General features: G+C 40.5%; 2 protein-coding genes across 17 annotated transcripts in view; both read left to right on the top strand.

Moving 5' to 3' along the window:
* Positions 1–8,323, top strand: part of nav1b (neuron navigator 1b) — a 43,312-nt gene extending 34,989 nt beyond the window's left edge. For 10 of the 14 annotated variants that reach the window (XM_046383057.1, XM_046383055.1, XM_046383066.1 and 7 more), the window contains 11 exons: positions 349–547; positions 1,005–1,105; positions 1,721–1,816; positions 2,284–2,452; positions 3,766–4,001; positions 4,145–4,299; positions 4,385–4,456; positions 5,188–5,384; positions 5,550–5,668; positions 5,807–6,004; positions 6,124–8,323. In XM_046383057.1, the coding sequence (XP_046239013.1) occupies positions 349–547; positions 1,005–1,105; positions 1,721–1,816; positions 2,284–2,452; positions 3,766–4,001; positions 4,145–4,299; positions 4,385–4,456; positions 5,188–5,384; positions 5,550–5,668; positions 5,807–6,004; positions 6,124–6,207 (1,626 nt within the window). In that variant the 3' untranslated portion in view covers positions 6,208–8,323. The remainder of the gene's footprint in view (positions 1–348; positions 548–1,004; positions 1,106–1,720; positions 1,817–2,283; positions 2,453–3,765; positions 4,002–4,144; positions 4,300–4,384; positions 4,457–5,187; positions 5,385–5,549; positions 5,669–5,806; positions 6,005–6,123) is intronic. The other 4 variants (XM_046383069.1, XM_046383056.1, XM_046383062.1 and 1 more) reach the window with 1 other exon arrangement.
* A 1,641-nt stretch (positions 8,324–9,964) lies between these two features.
* Positions 9,965–19,969, top strand: mybphb (myosin binding protein Hb). Of its 3 annotated transcripts, XR_006842940.1 has the most exons (13): positions 9,965–10,305; positions 11,724–11,792; positions 11,997–12,131; positions 12,816–12,983; positions 15,697–15,785; positions 15,877–16,072; positions 16,195–16,334; positions 16,471–16,630; positions 17,123–17,259; positions 18,436–18,622; positions 18,716–18,769; positions 19,487–19,518; positions 19,606–19,969. XR_006842940.1 is itself a non-coding variant. In XM_046383054.1 (12 exons), exons 1-11 carry the CDS (start codon positions 10,047–10,049, stop codon positions 18,745–18,747), a joined length of 1,572 nt encoding a protein of 523 aa, XP_046239010.1. In that variant the 5' UTR covers positions 9,965–10,046; the 3' UTR covers positions 18,748–18,769; positions 19,606–19,969. The 3 variants fall into 3 exon arrangements, 1 of the variants encoding a protein (XP_046239010.1); XM_046383054.1 differs by lacking the exon at positions 19,487–19,518; XR_006842941.1 differs by lacking the exon at positions 11,724–11,792 and having other exon boundaries at positions 9,966–10,305.
* Positions 19,970–21,379: the final 1,410 nt, after the last annotated feature.

Here is a 21,379-nt window from a genome sequence, read left to right as displayed (position 1 = left end):
CTGAACAAAGTAAAGGTCAGTTATCTAAGTGAGTTGGCAGATATATTTTAATAAAATGTAATGGTATCTTGAATTAGTAGTACTCGTTTGTGATTTGAATTCGTTTGGAGTTTTTCTACAATTATAGTTACCTGCCAAGATTGACATGGTAACATTATTTATTCATATTTTGATGTGTAGCTTATATATGCCATTGCCACTTTAACTGTTTAAGAAATGTGATAGTTAAACTTTATTATTCCAACAATTCTTACCTTAAGTAGAAATCTTAAAAGCATGCTCAAAACAATCACTACTGTGGCCATTTTTTTTAAATTGCAGTAACAGTTTGTGTGATTTTATCTGTAGAGGACAGTGGAGAACCTGAAGACTGAAAACGATCAGTTGAAGACAGGTGGTCTGTCCCCTTGTCCGTCTCCCGGACCCTCCAGCTCCGTCTCCCAGTCTTCAGGTCTCACTGCGCTGGGGAGTTCTTCACCTCGACAGTCAGTCGCTGTGCAGATGCCCAAAAGCTACAGCAGAGGGCTGAGTGAGGGGAGCAGCTCAGGTACACTTCAATCTGTGACATGTTGATGTTTTAAACAGTGTGCAATGTACACATCTATAGTTCACACGTTACTCAGATTGCTCAGTTTACAATTGAGTAAAGATAGAACTCCTGGCTTGTAAATCCTCTCATATCTGTACTGCACATTCATTTAGTGCACCATCTATAAGGAGGCATTTTATATCATTTTCACAATTTTTCCAATACTAATTATTAATATTTGTTTTTATTTAGGGTATGACCATTAAATGTCATATCATTTCTGCTATATAAAAACATGCTGTCACCAACATCAAATGACCATATAAAATCTTGGTCTGTGCTCCATGATGAGAAATCAGAGTTATTGGGCAGAGTTTAAGTTTTTTTAGATTATCACTGATGATAATCTAAAAAACTAATCTCACATGTAACTTTCTTTTGTTTTTCTGTTTACGTCCTCTTATTTACTCCTCAGCAGACGTCCACTCTGCAGACTCTCTCGGTCTTTCCTCTCAGAGAGATGATCACCGTGTTAGGGTGGTGGTTTGTGTTGCAGATTTGCATGTCTTCAAAGATGTGAGTATGTTGCTTGTCATCTGTCCCTCTTCACAGCTGTAAAACCTGATATTAACCCTCTGAAGTCATGTATAATTGTCAGTTGTTGACTATTTTTGATTCTAATTTTATATTTCAACTTAGAATTTTTTTTATCTTGCCATTTTGGAATCATTTTTCATCAGCACAACCTCACAAGTGTGATTTACTGTTGTTTTTTTCATTTTGACATACTGTATTGACACACTGGACCTAAAATCACACAAAACTCTAAAATGCGACTGGGGAAAATGCGCTGAATGAAGTGCGCTCAATGCGCTGGTGTTTACTGCGTCTTCTTGAATAAAATGCGCGCCCCAAACGCGCACCAAACGTGATGGCAATGGTCATGAAAAAAACAGTGCGTATATTTTTTATCATAACTCGGGTTTTACTTGACATATTAACAAAATTTAAAAACTGGTATATAGTTTGAAGTGCCCACTTTCGACACACAAAAAACTGGGATTCAGCGAGGCTGCGTCTTGCAGCTACGTCGTCTTAAAGTGGTCTTGTGATAAGGACGCACCGGCGCGTCTGTTGACTCCTGAGGGTTAAATCCTTGTCTCACCTGTTTGTTGCACTTTGTGTCAACAGGAGGTCAAACAGCAGGATTTCTTTGTGGGCACAGTCAGGGTGAATGGCAGAATGGACTGGCCCATGCTGGATTCAGCTGTCAGCCAGGCTTTCAAGGTAAATCTCTCTCCTCTGACAACTTCATTCAATGTGACCTGTCTGGGAACTGCATGTACAGATTGCATAAAGCATGGTGCAGTTTGTGATCCAGCTGCCACATTAAATTTAGCATGTTGTTACCTCAAAGGGTTCAACCACTGCACACTGGTGGAAACTGAGATATAGAAATAGCCTCATTGAACTTTGGGTTTTATGGACAAACTTAGTAAACTGTATTAGGTTGGCTGCTTATCTCATAAGATTGTCCAGTTATTGTTTAGGTCTTGTAGGTACCTGCTGGTCTAACTTTCAGTATGTTAGTACCCAGTAAAACCAAAGCACTCATGAACAGGAACTTGTAACCCCCACCCCCACCCTCAAGTACAGATCATGTTTACTTTCACCTTTCGATAGTGGAAGTTGGTTCTGAGAGAGGGCACTGTCTGTTTGCAAATGTTAAACCCTGTTTTTTCTATTCATTTAAGGTGTACATAGCCAAGGTGGACCCCACTTCTAGTCTTGGCTTGTCTACAGACTCCATCTACAGTTACAGTATGGGCCACATTAAGAGAGTGCTGGGTGGAGAAGCTCCAGAGACACAGCCGTCTCGCTGCATGTCCCGAGGCCCAAGTGGCATCACAGTGGCTCTGAAAGGTCTGTCGGGGAGAAACCATGACATGACCATGACAGGTTCAAGATTCACAGATTTGGAAGCAAATTAATTGATACCAGAACTAGGAGCATTTAAATAACATTTGTTGTTGTTGGAGTTTGGAGTAGATTAAATTAGAAAAGACACAAAGTTAAATTCAACATATGATTATTAAGCCAATCAGAATTTGGGCTAATGAGATAAAATTCCAAATGCAAGTACTCCAAATGCTGTTTGTCTGCAATAGAGCAAGAGCTTCTCAGCTTATCAGTGTCATCTTCTTAAATCAGAAACCATAAAACTTGATTGGAAGCTGTGTTGACACACACATATATTGAGAGATCACATGTCAATAATCAGATCATTTGCATAAGCTGTGTTGTGAAGTGTTTATCTTTGAAGTTAAATTATCTGATCCAAGTAAGATCCAAGTCTGACATGTAAATCCTCATGTCTGTCCACTTGTCCAAGTAACACATTTGGGCCTGTCTGTCTTTATTACTTTTTTATTTAGTGTTGCTTTTTTTGCTTTACAACTCTTCATTACTTCCAGCATGTATTCAGTTACATTGAACTGTGAGCTGTCCTCAGCATCGACCAAAACATCAACTCAGATGACCCCGTGGCAGCTGATGAACTTGTGCAACAACATTATAATTTGCCGCAGTTCTAAATTTACTTTGTCACATTCTTCCATTTTAATGCATCACTATCAATGCAGATTTATGTGACTTAAATACTTTCTCTTTCTGACACAGTATTGTTTTAGTTTGTGAGTAGAGCCCATCAGTGTTTCTAGACCAGACCTGTGATCAGTGAGGAAAGACGAGGTTCTGGTATGATAGTCGACCCCTCTGCACATTTGCATGCTGGAATGTAAGGAGTGAAGTGCTAGGAGAGCTGGGAAAGCAGTGGCAGCCCAGACACGGCTCTGGGTAACATGATCCCAGTGCAGCCTGGCCCAGCTGGTCGACCAGCCTCAGACACACGGGCCCCATAGATGTGAGGGCGGAGCATAAGACTCCTGACTTGAGGGGGCTGCACTCCACATGATGCAAAAGAGCAAAATGTTTGATCTCCATGTTGCTTATGAAGGACGTTAGGTGACATCGATCTGTACTGACAACATCTACTTCCTGTTTGTCGTGTTTATTCATTTTGCTGTAGATATTAACAAGATTCTTAACAAGCACTTACATATCAAGTATCGCAGTTTATCACCAATTCTAATTTTTGCTGGGTCATTAGCAGATAGTCATCAACTTTATTGTTTATTACATTACAGTTCATTCTCCCATTTCGTCACTCTGTTCAGGTTTGAAGGAGAAGTGTGTGGACAGCCTGGTATTCGAAACCCTCATTCCCAAACCCATGATGCAACACTACATCAGTCTGCTACTCAAACACCGCCGTCTTGTCCTGTCTGGGCCAAGTGGGACGGGTAAGAGCTACCTCGCTTCCCGGCTGGCTGAGTACCTGGTGGACCGCAGTGCCCGCGAAGTCACCAACGGCATCGTGGTCACTTTCAACATGCACCGCCAGTCATGCAAGGTGACAGAAAGCGATGTTCCACGTGAAACTGTACAGCGGTGGTTTATTTTCTGTGTCATGTTGTCAGCTTCCTTTAGTCATCTTCTGACACCATCTCTCTCTCTCTCTCTCTCTCTGTCCCCCTTTGTCCTTTCTCTCCTCAGGATCTGCAGCTTTATCTTTCCAACTTGGCCAATCAAATCGACAGAGAAACCAGTACGTCAGAAATACCACTGGTTGTAATTCTGGACGATATTCATGACCCTGTTTCCATTAGTGAACTCGTCAATGGTGCTCTCACCTGCAAATATCACAAATGGTAAGTCCCACATACACAGTCTTAAACTAGCTGCTTATGTGATCATTCAGTGTAACCTAAACTATAATACTGCTCCTTTCGTCAGTCCGTACATCATTGGAACAAGCAATCAGCCAGTGAAGATGATAGCAAACCATGGCCTCCATCTCAGCTTCAGGTTGGTTAAAGGAGCGAATGTGGGAGTATGTTCTTCTTCTTCTTCTTCTGCAGTCTCGTCCTTTGTGTCATGGCTGAATTTGATCTGATTACACTGAGGTGAGATTTGAAGCGCACAGTGAAGTAAGCAAGTCGATACAGTACAGATGCCTTAAAGCAGATCAATAGTAAAGTGTGAGTTAATGTGTTTATATGTAATCTGATAGAGTATGATTTAATACAGTTTGATTTTGCTCAGTGCCATGAATATCAGTAACAGTACTGAAAGAGTTTACTTGTAAAATAACGTGAAGTCTCTCTGTAGATGCACCTCAGTGTGCGACAGTCGTGACTTGCTTTTGTTTCTTTTCATCTGAACATGGACAGCGATAATGAGCATTTAACTATTGCCTGTTTTCAAGTTTATTAAAGGAATTCTGTAATCCTCCTTATCAGAAACAGAAGCACACTAAACAATGATCGTGGCTAAAGTGTATATGAAATATAGGATTAGGATATAGGATTTGACTCTGAAACCATCAAAGGAGCAAGACTGAAATAAGAACTTGTTTTTAAATGATCATTTCTGACACAGTCACAATGTAGGAAGTACCTTTGTAGGTCTCAGTCCAGTTCTCAAACAGCCTATGCACATGTGGATAAAGGGACATATTTAATCACACGTGTCTAAAGAAACTAGCCCAGTGCTATTTTGATATGACTATTTTAATATGACTTTTTGCGTGTGCTTAGGATGGTGACCTTCTCCAACAATGTGGAGCCAGCCAACGGCTTCCTGGTGCGCTACTTGCACAGGAAACTGATGGAGTCGGAGGATGAGAGAAACTTGACCAATGAGGACCTGATCAGGGTCTTGGACTGGGTGCCCAAATTGTGGTATCATCTGCACACCTTTCTGGAGAAGCACAGCACGTCAGACTTCCTCATTGGTATGAAATACATTCATATCAGGACAGGCCATGACTCTACAGTGGTAGAAAGCTGCATTTTTTTTCTAGGGAGTATTGAGCGCTTTATTTGTGTGAATGTCTGCTGTTTTTCTTAGTGTGTGTCCCTCTCAATGTGTTCTTCTTTAACCTCCTGTGTCTCCCCAGGGCCCTGCTTTTTCCTGTCCTGTCCAGTCACGGTGGATGAGTTTCGATCATGGTTCATCGACCTCTGGAACCACTCTATTATTCCTTACCTGCAAGAGGGAGCTAAGGACGGCATCAAGGTGAGAAAGAGAGCCAGCAAATGCAGAAAATGGTCTCCAGCTAGCATCAGATTCTTCCTCACTAAGTGTTGTGGCTTTCCTTTAACAGGAAATGTTCTACTCTAATTTTACTGTAACTGGTATGTTGTGACGCTTCAGGTCCACGGCCAGAAGGCAGTGTGGGAGGACCCAGTGGAGTGGGTGAGGGGCACCCTGCCTTGGCCGTCTGCCCAGCAGGACCAGGCAAAGCTGTTCCACCTGCCTCCCCCCAGCATTGGCTCCAGCAGCCCTGGTCAGCCCTTCGAGGAGAGGCCTCACAAGGAGACTCCACCCAGCTCCATGGAATCTGATCCACTGGTAAGAAAGAGAGAGCACTTCATGGTCTTTCTGTGTGATTTCTTTCTTGTTTAATGCTTCAAACTGAGATGGATCCTTGAAGGATTGCTGATTTCTCGACTCTCTCTTCTTTGTTATAGATGGCAATGCTTTTGAAACTTCAAGAGGCTGCCAATTACATTGAATCCCCAGACAAAGAAGACCCTAGCCTGCCTAAACTTTGAGCTTACACCTAACACTTAGCACTTGAAATGTTATTTTATTTTTTTGTCCACTGTAATGACGCAGTGCACATTCAGGAACAAATGAGCCCTCAAAAATGGCTGTAGGGCAATTTCAACTGTCAGAGTAGGTTAAAAGTAATTACAAATCATCTTAGTACTTACAGTATTTTCAAAAGACTACTCAGTATTGAATGAAAACTATATTCTGCTACTTCAGTGTATGTGTGACTGGATGACATCCATTTTGTTTTACATCCTTTTACCACCCTGTTAGCCCTCAGTACTCTTAGATTGGTGCTATTAGATCACTACGAAACTGATTGTCTTAGCACTTAGACTTCAGGTGATTTGTGCAACAGCACACGCAGTCCATCCTGTTTCATGCTTGAGTACATCATGGGATACGTAGGATACATGGGAGTCCTTGTCACCTGGAGCTATTCTCAGTTATGGTGACTCATTTTCGGAAAAGAGTATGACAGCATGAAAATGCTACTGTTAATCGCAAAGTTCTTTGGTACATATCTACGGTATAAGTCTTGAAGGCCAAATCTTATACATATGCAATCCTGAACTTTACAACCCAAGCAGGTGAAACTAATCAAATGCCTTAACAACAAAGACATCAATGTCAGCAGAGTATACTGGTGCTTTCAACAATTTCTTCAACTCTCTATATTATTTATTTCAATTAATTATCTTTTTTTTACAATATGAAGTGATAAAATATTACATTATAAATGATCAGTATACATTTTCACATATTTCTCATATCTTTTTCATTGCCTTTAAGTTGAAAAATGAAACTTGCTGTCATACTCTTTTGCATAAACACGTTTATCAGTGATGTGCATTCACCACTCTGTTGCTCTACAGTACCATGTTTTCCAAGCAGTGTCACTAGTTTTTCCATATATATCAGGTATTAGATACGCAGGGATAATATAACATAACAAACACCCTCTGATTAAACAGATTGAGCAAGTTCTACTGAATCCAGTTCAGATTTTTTTCTGTAACATTTACGTCTGAAAGACTACAAGTCTTTCCCCCGTATTTAGAGTAGTAGTGTAAATTATGTACATAAAATCAGGCTATATCGCAGTTCTTTTATCTACTTTAGTTGGTACAAATATCTAATATACTGAACCAAATACTGTACTTTAATCATGGATATTGACTGTCAAGTTAGGGGTTTAAGTTCAACTCTGAATGTATAGAAAATGCTTCTTAAGCCACCATTTAACAGTAGGCTATTGGTCATCTAGTAGGTGCTTTTAAAGGAAGCCTTACAACAAAGCTCCACTGCTAAACACTTTGAACAACAGCTGAGTAGAGTGACTGTAAAGCCACCTATGCCCATGTCATTTGCAACAGTTCATGCTCTTCACAGACAGAATTAAAAGTCTTAATGCCACTCATGCTTATTATCATCATGTAGGTGCGTATGTATGGTGCTCTTGAACAATGTCCCGGACTGTTTTGGTATTGAATAAAGATCAAATAGGCTTTCAGGGTAGGTTAGCTAAGAGTTCTGTGTCATAGAGCTGTTAAAGTCTAAAGAAATATTAAATAGATCTGGAAGATTTTTTTTAAAGATGTGTTGTTGAAGAAGTGTTGAAGACATTAGGTTAGGACAGTGAAGTTATCATGTGAGACGTTGTATGGTGGTGCCCATGTTGATGTTGTACCGTATTCATATTTGAGAACAATTTGGGTACACAACACATTAATAAAGTGATTTTGAAGAATATACATTACAAAGCAAGAGTGAAAATGAAAAGCGCTAAAGACTTTTTAATGTTACTTTGTGTAGACTGAAGGCCTTCTGGAGTCAGTGACAGACAAAAACAATTCACCTGTTCATCCCGAGCTGTGTCATTGTTCAGGTGCTCAGACATGTACATAAACCCTGTAAATGAATGTCAGACCACTTTAAAGACAGCTTGATAAGAAAGTTTAACATTTTAAGTAGTGTCTGAGCTGTGTACTGCTTTGTTTTGTATAAGGCTGATAAAACTTAAAGCTAATCCGCAGCTCTGATTGGTCACGTGTAAACTTGAAAAAAGAATGAATTAATGACAGAGCAAAAAAAAAAAAAAAGTGACTCTCACACTGGTCACATGCAGAGTGAGGATAATTATTGTAAATACTTCAGGTATTAGACAGTATTACCAACCCCACCCTGGTCTGTTTCTGCAGGTTAACAAAAGCCATCAGCTCGAACTTCTCATCTCATTCACTGGTTGTTGTGCCTGTTCGCTCTGTAGTAGCTGTGATTTGTGTTTGCTTCCTAGTGTATCAGGACTATGCAGCAACTTCTACTGGTGTTGGCAATCAGCAAGTGTCTGAACTTCACAAGCAAACTCGGTGTGTTTTCATCTGGTCTGTCTTTGAGTTCTTAATTTGAGCCAAATTTCATCACAGGATTAAAAAGGAAGTTTGTTTAAGCAGATGAGCCTTAAAGAGAGGAGAATTAGTTTGGTGCTGCATTGAGAACAGGGTTAATAGATGCACTTAGAGAAAATAAGCCGTTTTGTGTGTTTTGTCCTCATGAATGGCAACAAAAGTATCATGACATGACTTGTAAATGGTCAAAGATTAAAAATCAAATAATGAGTCTGACATAATAAGAATTAGCACTTCACTGTTTGCATAGTTGATTTTAAGGAGAACCAAACCAGATAGAGATGAATCTGATATCTTAGGCCAATACAGGTTGCTGAATAGTCATATTTTTGCAAAGCTTGTTGTGGACTAAACTAAGATTTAAAAAAAAAAAGTTATGCGGTATCTAATGTCACTGACGTGCAAATGTTAAGGGTTTCTAAGTGTTGTAAATGCATGTAAACTTGCTGTGATGAGAAAAATGTTAACATTAATGTATTGTTTGGGAAAATCATTCTAGATAATGTTTTCCTTTTTAATACTCAGATATTTGATATTTCTTTTTTTGCTAAAGAATCCTTTGTAAAACTTAATTTCTCTACTTTGTACAGGACATCATTGTAAAGACTGTAAATAGGTCAGCATTCTGGATGCGGCAACAATCATTGAGGAGGGGAAAAAAAAAGTCATCCTTAATAGAGAGAGAGGTATATTTCTTCAGAGTTGGGTCCAGTACATGGATAAGGCATGTTTTCTGAAGGCTTTCGTCCACCTATCACTGGTTGTTGGAATCAATAAAATACATGTTATATTTATTCCGTTGCTTCTTGTGTGTGAATTTATCCACAAATTGCTAAATTTGTTCAAAATCAAGTCATTTTTCAGTACCATAAACAAGCCAGGTGGGAACACAAACTAGTGGTGGGAAATAAGTGGATTCACTTAACTACTGTATTTAAGAATTATTTTGAGGTACTTGTACTTTACAGACAACTTGTCAAGATTTTGCAGAATATGGTCAGATAAATACTGTGTTTTGTTGTAAATGAAACTACCCAACAATTTAGACAGGTTCAGCTGAAACCAGTAGTCAGTCAGTCAGTTAACCGAAGATTTGGTGGCAACTTTATATGATCATCATTTAGGTAGTCATGAAGAAAGTCACATTTTACATGTTAAGTTCTGTTACGTATTTTTTATTCTTATCTATTTTTCACTCGATTAGGTCATAATCTGCTGTAGTGGAACATTTAATAACGTGGATGAGTGAGACAACAGACATGGTGGTCTGACTCATACATGGTGTCCAGTATCTATTCCAGGATATTCATTAGAGGGCGGTGCCTGAATCTGCTGAGCTCTATATAAGCCTGCCACCCCCACACGAATGATGGCTTTGGATTCAGTTTTTAAGGACTTTACCGAGTTGGGAATTAGCTGCAACCTCCAACATGCCGTCCAAGCCTGCCCCAATCAAGAAGGCGGCTAAGAAAGAACCAGCCAAGAAGGAGGAGAAGGCTCCAGAACCTGCTCCAGAACCTGCACCAGAGCCCGCTCCGGAACCCGTCCCAGAGGCCGCCCCGGCAGAAGTCCCCCCAGCACCCGCGGAGGGCGAAGCTGCACCTGCTGAGGGTGCCCCTGCTGAGGGAGAGGCCCCTGCTGCCCCGCCAGCTGAGGAGCCCAAAGCTCCAACCCCTCCACCACCAGATGGTAATGCACCGTGCGCAGCGTGCATTGGCGTGTGAGCAATGACTTACTGTCGATTAATCAGTATAAAGTCCCGTCTCATTGTGTTTCTCAGTGGATGAGTCCTGGATTAGTTCTTTAACAGTTTAACAAAGCCAAAGTATCCGGTTCATCTCATGTTAACCCCGCGTCAACCTTTACGCACGGCGCTCGTGTGCGCCCTGTGCGAAGGTGGTGTGCGTGAAGGTGACGGAGCGACGGAAACTGCATGGTTAATACACACACACCGCCTGCTTGGACTACCTCATTTCTAAAGGTCACCCAAAATCCCAACTCCTGCGCCTCTTGCACTTCAAGGGCGCTTTGTATTCCTTCAGCAAAACTGTGTGACGCCAACTTCCAAAGTCGCTGCTAATGTGCGCTTTTGATCAGTGAAAGATCCATCTTGACGCCTAACGATCAAACATTATTAAAATAGCTGTTGTATTAAAAATAGGCTTCTTTAGTATCTCTAATAATTAACCTCTTCAGTGAACCCTGATTCAGCCGTCATTCTAACATCTAATATCTACACGAGCTGCTCCTGCTCCTGAGGCTTCTGCTGCTCTTGCTGCAGATCCACCAGCTGCTGATGGTGATGATACCGTGACGGGAGTATCTCAGCTGCCATCTAACTTTAGTTTTAATAGCTTGAACCTCTTTCATAACATTTTGAAAATGTCATGTAATATTTTCAAAATGTAATGCATCTACTGACCTCTTGGACCTCTAATATCAGCTGCTGATGCCCCTGCTGATGGTACAACAGGTTATCAGTGGATTATTATTAAAACTTAACCTCCATCAGTAAAGCTAAATACACTAATGTCTAATGTTGGTGTTTTGTGACATCAAACATCAGCTGTTGGTCCTGCTACAGAAGAAACACCTGCTGCTGAGGCCCCTGCTGATGGTAAAAAAAAATCACATATGAACCATAACATGTGTCTACGTTATATTAATTTGAATCCTCAAGAACTGTCTGTAAAGCTAACATCACTGACTGACTTTCATTTAACACTTTGAACAGTCTACAGTCCAAGAACGTTCACTATAATCAGCCTAATGCACTAATCATTAATACCTAACATTTAATAATAGCTGGCGCCGCTCCAGCTGCAGAGGAAGCTGCTCCCGCTGCTGACTCCGAAGCACCTGCTGATGGTAAACCAAACTGAAAAACAGAACATGTTCACTCCTCTCTCTTTGACATCTGAGATGAGTTTCTCATGTGGGACAAATTGGATAAAGAAGCCTTCAGTATTAGTATTGTGAATCCCCTGATCTCCCAGTAAGGGAGACTGAGAGCTGTGAGTTGCATAATTGAATTTTATTTGATGCTGTAGCATCGCTCTGCTCATCACATGCCGCCAATAATAATGCAAATGCCTATTTAACATCAGCTGAAGCTGCTGAAGCGCCTGCACCAGAGGAGCCTAAACCACCCACACCTCCACCACCTCCACCCAAAGGTAACCCTCAGTTGAGGAAGAAATTTCGGATTGATATGATTCTCCTTTTTTTACTTGCTCTTTTTTTACAGTGTTATAACAAGGAAAAGCGATGTCATCTGTCATGAACCTCAACTTTGCATCCATTTCTGATTTGTATTATTATGTGCATTTCTGCCCCCTATGCCAGTGTTCAAATATTGTGTGTTTTCATGGTATCTGCAGAGCCCACGAGCGCCCCGCTGGATCTTTTTGTTGAAGACAAGAATGACACTTCAGTTACTATCATCTGGAGCCAGCCAGAGGTTGTGGGACCGTCCGGTCTGGATGGATACACCATTGAAGTGTGCAAGGACGGAAGTAAGTCCTGCTCTGCTTTAGACCAGGTGCACTGACTGCTCAGATTATTAATACACCCCGACAAAAATGTCAGCTGGCCTTTAAATGGTTTTGAAAGCTTTTATTTCAGCAGCTGATTTTAGGTTTCTACATGTGTATCGTTATATCCCTAATATGTATAAATTGAATGTTTAAGTGCCTTAAAATACACACAGGAACCTGTCAAATTGCTGTTTTAATGTGGGTCAGCTATATTGGTTGCAGCTGTTCTTGAAGTGTCACTCACAGAGTTATATCATGAGCTACCTAACTTCTCCCTACAAGGAAAGAGGCATTTCAGGAGCTGCTGTGGTCCTGCTGGAGCTCCTGCTTTTAGACTTACAGCCCTAAGCTAATATCAGTAGAAGTTCAATGGAGGATTGATTTAGCAGATGGGGCACACTGATTACCCGTGGAACAACGATTTCATATCTCATTCAAGAAATTTGTGTCGAACATTATCACTCTGTTTCCATTACAAAGCTGCACAACAAGCAGCACTCTTCTCATGCATTCATTATGTTTTAATTAGCTCTGTTTCTCTCAGTTTGCTTGCATTTCTCACAGTCAGCACACTTTGGTCACAATCTTAATCTTATAATTGTAAGATAGCGGTTCTGTAAATTGTATTAGACTGTCTTCATTTTGTGTAACTTTCTCCCTCAGCTGAGGACTGGAAAGCAGTCAATGAAGAACTGCAGAAGTCCTGCCGCTACGTCATCAAGAACCAGACCACGGGTGACCGTCTGAAGATCCGTGTGGTGGCTGTGAATGCAGGCGGCCGCAGCCCCCCCGTCGCCCTGCCCGAGGCTGTCCTGGTTAAGGAGGTTGCTGGTAAGAAGTGGTCACAAATCAGAGAACAAGATCCTTAAGCCAGATCCACATTTTTAGCTCACAGAGCATTAACAAAGCACAAAGAAATTTAAGATAAGAGTCATTCTATTTCATGCATGGAGACTGTCAAAGCAGTAGCAAAATGAAGGACCAGATGCATCGTATTGATCAGTAACCATGAGTGCTATATAATATGAACATCCAACATATGCAGGAAACAGTGGGAAGAGGCTTCCTGAATGGGTCAGTGACAGGCTTTTCAAACTGTTTTCTTTCTACAAAAGTACAGCAAAAATAAAAGCTACTAAATACTACATACACCATACAGGTAAAAGTCAACTGCCAAGTGTATTGGGACAAATTAATCGCAAATAAGCGAAAAATGAGAATGTAAAAGTCAACATGAGGCCATTTTCTCGAATAATTCTTTTAAAACTGGTCCTCACAAAGTTTCAGCATGAGCTTGGACTTCAGTTTCCACTCGACAAAAAATAAAAATCAAATCAAAAGGTCTCATTTTAGTGACTTGAATTTGTTATGGCTTTATTGCATCGTGATAGCTTGTATTATCTGACAGGTCTGGCCTGAAGTTTGCATAGACATTTATTACATGCAAGACGAGCTGTAAAATGCAGGAGTCAATCAGAAACATCTCAGCAATGTTTTCTTGTCCGCTGTCCCGCGTCCTGTTGGCACATAGCTGCAGTGTTAACAGTATAGAACTGTGGTCTTGAGTTGAAACACTGATCCACCTGATCCTCCACAGTGTGATAATTACATACTTGTCAAGCAGATGGTTTTACTGATGTCATACAAATTGCAGTGTTAACCATAGACAGTATATCTGAAGTGATTTGTGGTAAAATGATGATTGAACCCTGAGGTCTTTAAAAGGAGGAGCAGTGTTACTTTGGCTTGCTCACAAATCATCGTTATGCGTAATGGAGACCTGTACAGGAGGGGAAGGCAACTTGATCCCAGTCGGACTGGCAGCATTTCAATAGTCACGTCCTCGGTCACCGTCAGGTTCGCCATAGCAGGAGGCCACATACAGAAACGGCTTATGAAAAGTTTCCGACAAAATGACCACAAAGCCTTGGAAAGATAGCTGGGATGTTCCCGCTATTAACACAGATTTTTCTGTAGAGGGGTTGGCATTGCATTGTGACCTGTGCCAGGATTCGTGCTGAGGGAGTGTCAGGCTCCTTTTCGGCAAGATCGATGGTGACAAGTGATCTGACTGCAAACAGGTGGGGGTGATGTGTGAGGGGGGGATGGCAAATTCCAGTGTGTCCCGTATCTGCGTACAGAGGGGCTGGTGGACTTGGATTTAACTTCTCGGCTGACACCCAAATCTCATGACACTTCCAGAGATTCACTGTTTATTTTGAAACATGCCACAGAGTTTACAGGGAGAATGTTCATTAAGCCTAATCCTCTCTGCATGAAGTGATAAGACACTTAACATGTGGCGTATCTGTTCGAATATACACAGAGGAGTTTATGTTCTAGTTTGTGTTTACAAATAAGTTGCATTCGGCATTCTGCTTAATTTATGTGTAATCCAAATTCATTCTGATGTGCGTGGGAGTAACTGAAGCTCACAATCATGCGTCATGAGGAGAGGTGATATACTTCAGTAGGCCTGCTTTATTTAGAGTCCTGACAAATGTTACTCCACTGGACTCAGCAGGTGGTGCCTCTCACCAAATCACTTCAACAGATAAGCCTGAGCAAGATACTTGTGAGGCTTAAGTATCATTCCAAACCTCACAGTTGCTAATTATCCTTCTAATGTTCTTTATCATGGATTTTTCAGATGTTTTTGTGAGCCAATGCAATAGGGAGGCCTAGAGCTGTTAAATGCCTCAGCTTCTGAGCTGGGATCTCGCAGTTACATTATACACATATTTGTTCAATGAGCCACCAGGGAGACTTCACCCCTGTGATATTGTCATACTTTATATGCTTTAAATATAAGTCTTACATATGTGTTTTTGTCATACTTTAAGTGTCTTTATATTTATGATTTTGATCACCTGCACATTTACACCTGTTTCTTTTCCAATTTTGTATGTCACTTCAACTTAATTTGTTAGGAAGAAAAATCATAGGAATCAAAACTGTTAAGTCAATAAGAAACTATTTAAATTGTAACTTAGCCATAGCCATACAGATAAACATACACAAATATTGACTATCCTGTTTTCCATGTACCTGTCTTCCAATATATGTGCATTGTCTCGGTTTATTCACCCGTGTTATAATCCACACAAAGTCATACTTATCCCTTGTTCTGTTTTGCTGGTTTAACACATCATCCCTTTGAAAACATTAAAAAGAAAGGTATGCTCTACTGAGAGGCAGAAGGGATAAAGGACTTTCTATACAGTCACTTTTACAATCAGTTGTAGCGCAGACACACCCTGATGGCACCAGTGAAAATCCTGTAGCTAAAATGGGCTTACGTGAGCTCAGCAGGCTTATTGATTTCCTCAAGGTTTGTTGGTCACAAAAGAAATTATAATCTTCTTGTTTCATTCCAAAATAATCCCAGATCCTGACAGTCCTTTGCAGGCTGTTTCCCCTTTTCTCTGACCTCCAGTGGCACCAGCAGATTAAAGAGCTTCAAAAGGACTCTCAGTGTGAATGATGCGCTTGTTGACTTGCTGTAATACTCATTGGTCTTTTCATCCACTGCTTTACTCGCTAGATCGCCCCAAGGTCCGCTTGCCTCGTTTCCTCAGGCAGAGATACGTCGCTCACGTTGGAGATAAGATCAACCTGACCATCCCCTTCACAGTAGGTTGAAGTTCATTGTATCTTACTGTAAATGCTTGTTGAATAAAATGACACAACTCAAAATTCACTGTCTAATTTTTTTTTCACTCAGGGTAAACCCAAACCTGTGGTCTCCTGGGTAAAGAATGGGCAGCCTCTGGACACAAAGAGGGTGAACATCCGCAGCACCGATAGAGACAGCATCCTGTTTATCCGTGCAGCTGAGAGAGAAGACTCTGGGGTGTATGAGATGTGTGTGAAGGTGGATGACTTCGAGGACAAGGCTTCACTCACCCTTCAAATCGTTGGTGAGCAAAATGTTGAGACGTGCGACTATGCCCACGAAGGGGCGAAGACTAGTGTTTTTGAAGATTGTTTTAGCTCAGCTGAAGTAATGCTCCATGCCTAACCAGTGCCCGGTTGTTCACAGAGCTGCCAGGGCCTCCCGCCAGTGTAAAGATTGTAGATACCTGGGGCTTCAACGTTGCTCTGGAGTGGACTCCTCCCACTGACAATGGAAACACAGACATCACAGGTTACACAATCCAGAAGGCTGACAAAAAGACTGGAGTAGGTTTTTTTTTCAGTATCAAATGGCATCAAATAAATTATTTACTATGAGTATTTATGGAAGGATACAGTAAATCCTGTATCTTCACAGCCTCCTCTGTCAGTTCATCTTTTTCTCACTGTGTGGTGTCTACAGGACTGGTTCACTGTGTTGGAGCATTACCATAGACTGAATGCCACCATCTCTGACCTCATCATGGGTAACACCTACAAGTTCAGAGTGTTTTCTGAAAACAAGTGTGGAATGAGCACAGATGCTACTGTTGCGAAGGAGGAGGCCAAGATCCTGAAGACAGGTATCTTTCTCTGGGAATCACGTCTTTAATTGATTCTTCTGAAGCTATCACCCCATTGGTCGTTCCTTAGCTTTCTCATTTGTGGCTCTACTGCTGCTTAACTACTGATCCTGTTTTGACATCACAGTTTCATGTAGCTGAATAGATTCAAATGTGAACAGGAAAGTGAATTCTTAACTTGTGTAACTTAATAATTTACAATCAGAAAACCACTTCCAGAAAATTCTGCTCACAAAGCTAGCAAGTGGACATTTGAGCTTAGATTTTGTTGTTAACAGATCCAGATTCAACTATTTTTCCATCCATTTCTATACAGTAAGAACCATTATTGACAAAGGTGTATACCTACAATTCCATGAGATTGAAACCATGCAACCCACAACATAAAAATGTTGAGTTTTACTGATGAGTCCCAAGAATACATAGAGTTCATCAGCTAAGATGTATTAGTATGAGCTTCATGGTCAAATGTGTGTCTCCTCCATGTTCCAGGTATTGACTACCAGCCTCCTGAATACAAGGAACATGACTTCAGCGAGCCGCCCAAGTTCACCACCTCTCTGAATGACAGATCCACCACCGTTGGCTACAGCACCAAGCTGCTGTGCTCTGTCAGGGGATTCCCAAAAGTACAGAATTATTATTATTTATTTATTCTTTTAATCTCACCCAGCATCGTGTCGTGACCCATTCCTCCTAAACTAACAGCTATATTAAAACATTAACTCCACATTAGCACCAAAAGCTAGCACTGGAACGTCATTAACTCTGTGACAATCCCATGAGATTCAGTATTTGGTATCAGATTTGAAAAACTGCTATTATAACAACACTTGCACAACACTTTGTCTCACTTTGTCTTTCAAGTTCCATTGTCCACCAACGTAGTTCATGTATTCATTGAGTTTGAACTACCAAATGTCAGACTTTGAATGTTTGCCATTGGAGCAGAATTTTCATAACATCACTGCTCACTGTTGACACAACAATAATACATTCAGTCGGACTAATCTAAATTCATTGGACCAATAGTTGCTGTGGTGCATGATCCCAGACAAGCCAGTTGATTTCCAGACAATCTTGTAAAGTTAATGGAAACAAATGCAAAGTAGGGATCCAGTTTAAAAACTTGTTGTGGGAAATGGTTTGCAGAGTTATAATGGCTGAAACCCACAAAACCACTGTCACAATCCTATCCTTGTGTTGAAATGCAGAAATGTACCAAGCTGTAATTTCTAAGTAATGAACAAGCGTTCATTGTTTGCTTGATATACTGTAACACCAGCTGCAAGACTGCTCAAACTGCTTGGCAGCAGCTTGGCTCTACGTTGAGTGTAATATCTTCACCTGGCCTTGTTGGCCTCCTGTCTTGAGCCTGTCACCTACTGCTTGGACTCTGAATCCCGTGCAGTCGGCAGCAGGACGGCAGTGCGCACGGTCTTGACCAGAAGGCTAGAATTGGCATGATTTGCTTTTTAAGCGGGCGGGGAGAAAAAGAAGCCACAAGGGTTATAGGTCAGCAGAGAAGCGGGGTCACATATGTAACATACCCTGAAGGGCCCCAGGAGGTCCTCACTGTGTCAGTGCCATTAAATCTCCGACACTGGGTGTGCACTGTGTGTCCATTTCAGTCAAAGGGTTTTTTTTTTTTCTTGCCAAGTAGCACAAACATTACCAGAAACACACTGCTGCTAGTTTATTTGTGAAATGGAGGCTGCGAGGGGATCATGATTTGATATATTTGCCACACTCCTGCAGGAAAACATGCAAATATCGCATCTCATTAAAATGTGTTTCTTCTTCAGCCCCGGGTTCAGTGGTTGAAGAACCAGATGATTATTGGAGATGACCCCAAGTACAGGCAGATCTGCGTTCAGGGTATCTGCTCTCTGGAGATCCGTAGGCCTGGTAACTTTGACGGAGGTGTGTACTCCTGCAAAGCCATGAATGATCACGGAGAAGCAACTGTCAGCTGCAAGCTGGAGGTCAAACGTAAGTTTAAGGAAAAAACAAACTCAGTTGTAGCCTTTGCTTTATCAGTATTTAACTATGTGAACGCTAATTACTTGTCTTTCTGTTAAACAGAGCCGACGGCTGCAGATGCAGAAAAGAAATAGGTCAACATTCACATTCTCACAGGTCAGAAATGGTCAGGATCCTATTTGAATATTGTTCTTATCTATCTGTTCGTGAATACACTCACATCAAAAACAAATTAAAAAACAGTATGTAGCAACCTGATAAAATAGCAATTATGGTGTAAATGTATTGTTTTTGGAGTAAGTTATTACTTGCAGTTCAGTTGCGCAGCATGGATATTTGTGAAACAAGTGCAATGAAAGCTTAATAATTAAACTGGATGTATTGGACAGGTTGATCTATATGAGTCCTGAAGTGACATCTGGCCTCTCTGTGACTTGCTTTCCATACATGGAGGGCACTAAACTTGGAAAAGGTGGCCTCTGCCATGAAAAGAGTCGAAGAGGTAGCAACCATAAATTAAATCAGCTCCTCATGTACTCAGTTAGGTGACTTAATCACATTTCCTTGACTCAGCAGCCTCCTTAAGAGCACTGAGATACAGCATTTTATTAGCAGGTTACTCCGTCAGTACTAACACAGTTTAAATAGTCTGGAATCTATGCAAGCAGTTGTTGTTTCAAGCAATACCGAATTGCTAAATAAAATTAACCTAAAGTTGACCATTTATTTAACAGAGCAAAAATGTTTATGCCTGTCTTAATTTCTGTTATCCTCTATATGATTCTGAAATGTTGCCATCACTACAACTGCAATTGACACTCCTTTTTAACACCTGTTGTTGTTATTTGTTCATCTGTTGCAATCCCAAATTAGGAGCGGAAGGAATGAGGCCTTTGCAGCATAAGGTGCCTGACACTTTTAGCCCTTCTAAAACTGTCATACTCAATAATGTTTAAGGATTAACATTTTTAATTATTGTTTTATCTTAACAGGAAGATGCTGAGTTCCTGGAAGAATATGTACATATGGATGGTGACCACACTGCCAAAGGGAAGTTGCCTATGGCCTCTTGCAGAGTGTTACAGTGTGTTATGATGAACAATTGGTGTCTCATGATGTCTTTATTGTCCATTACATTATATTAAGTCCATATCCATGCCCACAATCAGCTTTTTCCCCTGCGATAATGACTATGGTACATAAATTATCATTTCCAACACTGTTCCTTCTGAGTTTATCATCTTGTCAGTCTAACTAGGTGTACACCAAGAACTTTACAGCATGAACTGGCTGTTCCTCATAGGAGAAATACATTTAACATCTACATGTTTATATCAATAAATAATTTAATTTCTGGTTTTGGGTTTTTTTTTTCAGTGCAGTGTGTTCTTTAAATTGAAATAGTAGTGTAAAGTCTCCTGATGCGTACAAACAGTGAAAAGACAAGTTAATATGGTGCTTAACATTTCAACCAGTATTCTAAATAACTACTTGTGTACAGCTTTCATGCCAAATGCATGAAGGGTCACTTAATTAATTTATATAGATTTTGTATGTCATAATTTGGATTTATACTGATTTTGCATGTATACATTTTATTAGCCTTTAATTTCTGATATAATACACTATTAATTTCATGTAGGTTTTATGGGTTGAATTATATAATTTAGGACAAATTGTTAGAAAATTTGGCTCAGTCAGACCCAAGAGTACATCACAGTATGGAATTGCAAGACTGTTATAGGGAGTCTTTCGTCATTGTAGAGCAGGTCAGATGAACTTGCAAAAATATGAAGAAGACAAGCAAACAACACAACAATTCTAAGGCATAAGGCTTCCAATAGTAAGTGAATGCCAAATGAGTATTTGGTTGGGCTTAAACTGAAGTTCTCTCTGATCTAAAATCCTATTTTCCTAAATTTATAAGTTCTTCTCACAATAAAAGGTTACCAAGAATTTTAAACAAATTGCATAAAATACTGTTTCAGAAACCCATTATTTTGTCAGGCTACACCATTCCACAATCTACCTTCAAGTTGATTTAATTTCTTTATCACTGCATATTCTCTCAGCTTCTGAATGTATGAAGCCTGTTTGGCTACAGTGACAATCTGGAAACAGCACCAATATTCATTTGGCTCAGTCAGACCCAAGAGTACATCACAGTATGCCAGGACTTCCATAATAATAATACCAGTGTATAATACTGGTCATGTAACTATGTGGACTTTGGAGTTACTGGCATAGTGCTATGTTAAGGGATGCCAGAGATATCCAGGTTAGAGAGACACATGGGTTCACATGGAAGCTGACAAAATTAGCCTCAGTGCTCCATCTTGTTCAGGTTATTTTGGGAACAAGTGGTTCAAGCAGCAAAATGTGCTTTTAAGTTTTCGTCCGAAACCTGAAGGAGTGAAATAGAAAAACACGTAAATACAAAGGAATGAATATTATGATTATCTCCATTTTAAAAAATCGAAACGCTTATGTTTCTCTCTGCCATAGGACCTCGTTCAGATTGTATTAACCAGATTTTGGTGGCAGATTAATGTTTCTCAGTAGTGCACATTCTTTTTATTTCTGTGTAGGCATAGTAAGGAAGTGTGTCCAAAGTGTGCTGCATACTGAACAGCCCTGCTCTTCAGCTAGTTAAAAAAGACAGTATCTCACCTTTTGATTATGGTGCTCTCTAGTGTTACAACTGAGCTATAACATCTGAAGGCCTTGGAAAAAAAGTTGCATATAAAGACCTGTTTAATAAAAGTG

This window comes from Scatophagus argus, chromosome 3 (genome assembly GCF_020382885.2).
Source record: "Scatophagus argus isolate fScaArg1 chromosome 3, fScaArg1.pri, whole genome shotgun sequence".
In the NCBI taxonomy this organism is placed as follows: Eukaryota; Metazoa; Chordata; class Actinopteri; family Scatophagidae; genus Scatophagus; species Scatophagus argus.
Note: the sequence above shows the minus strand (reverse complement) of the source record. Positions and strands in the feature narration are given on the sequence as shown.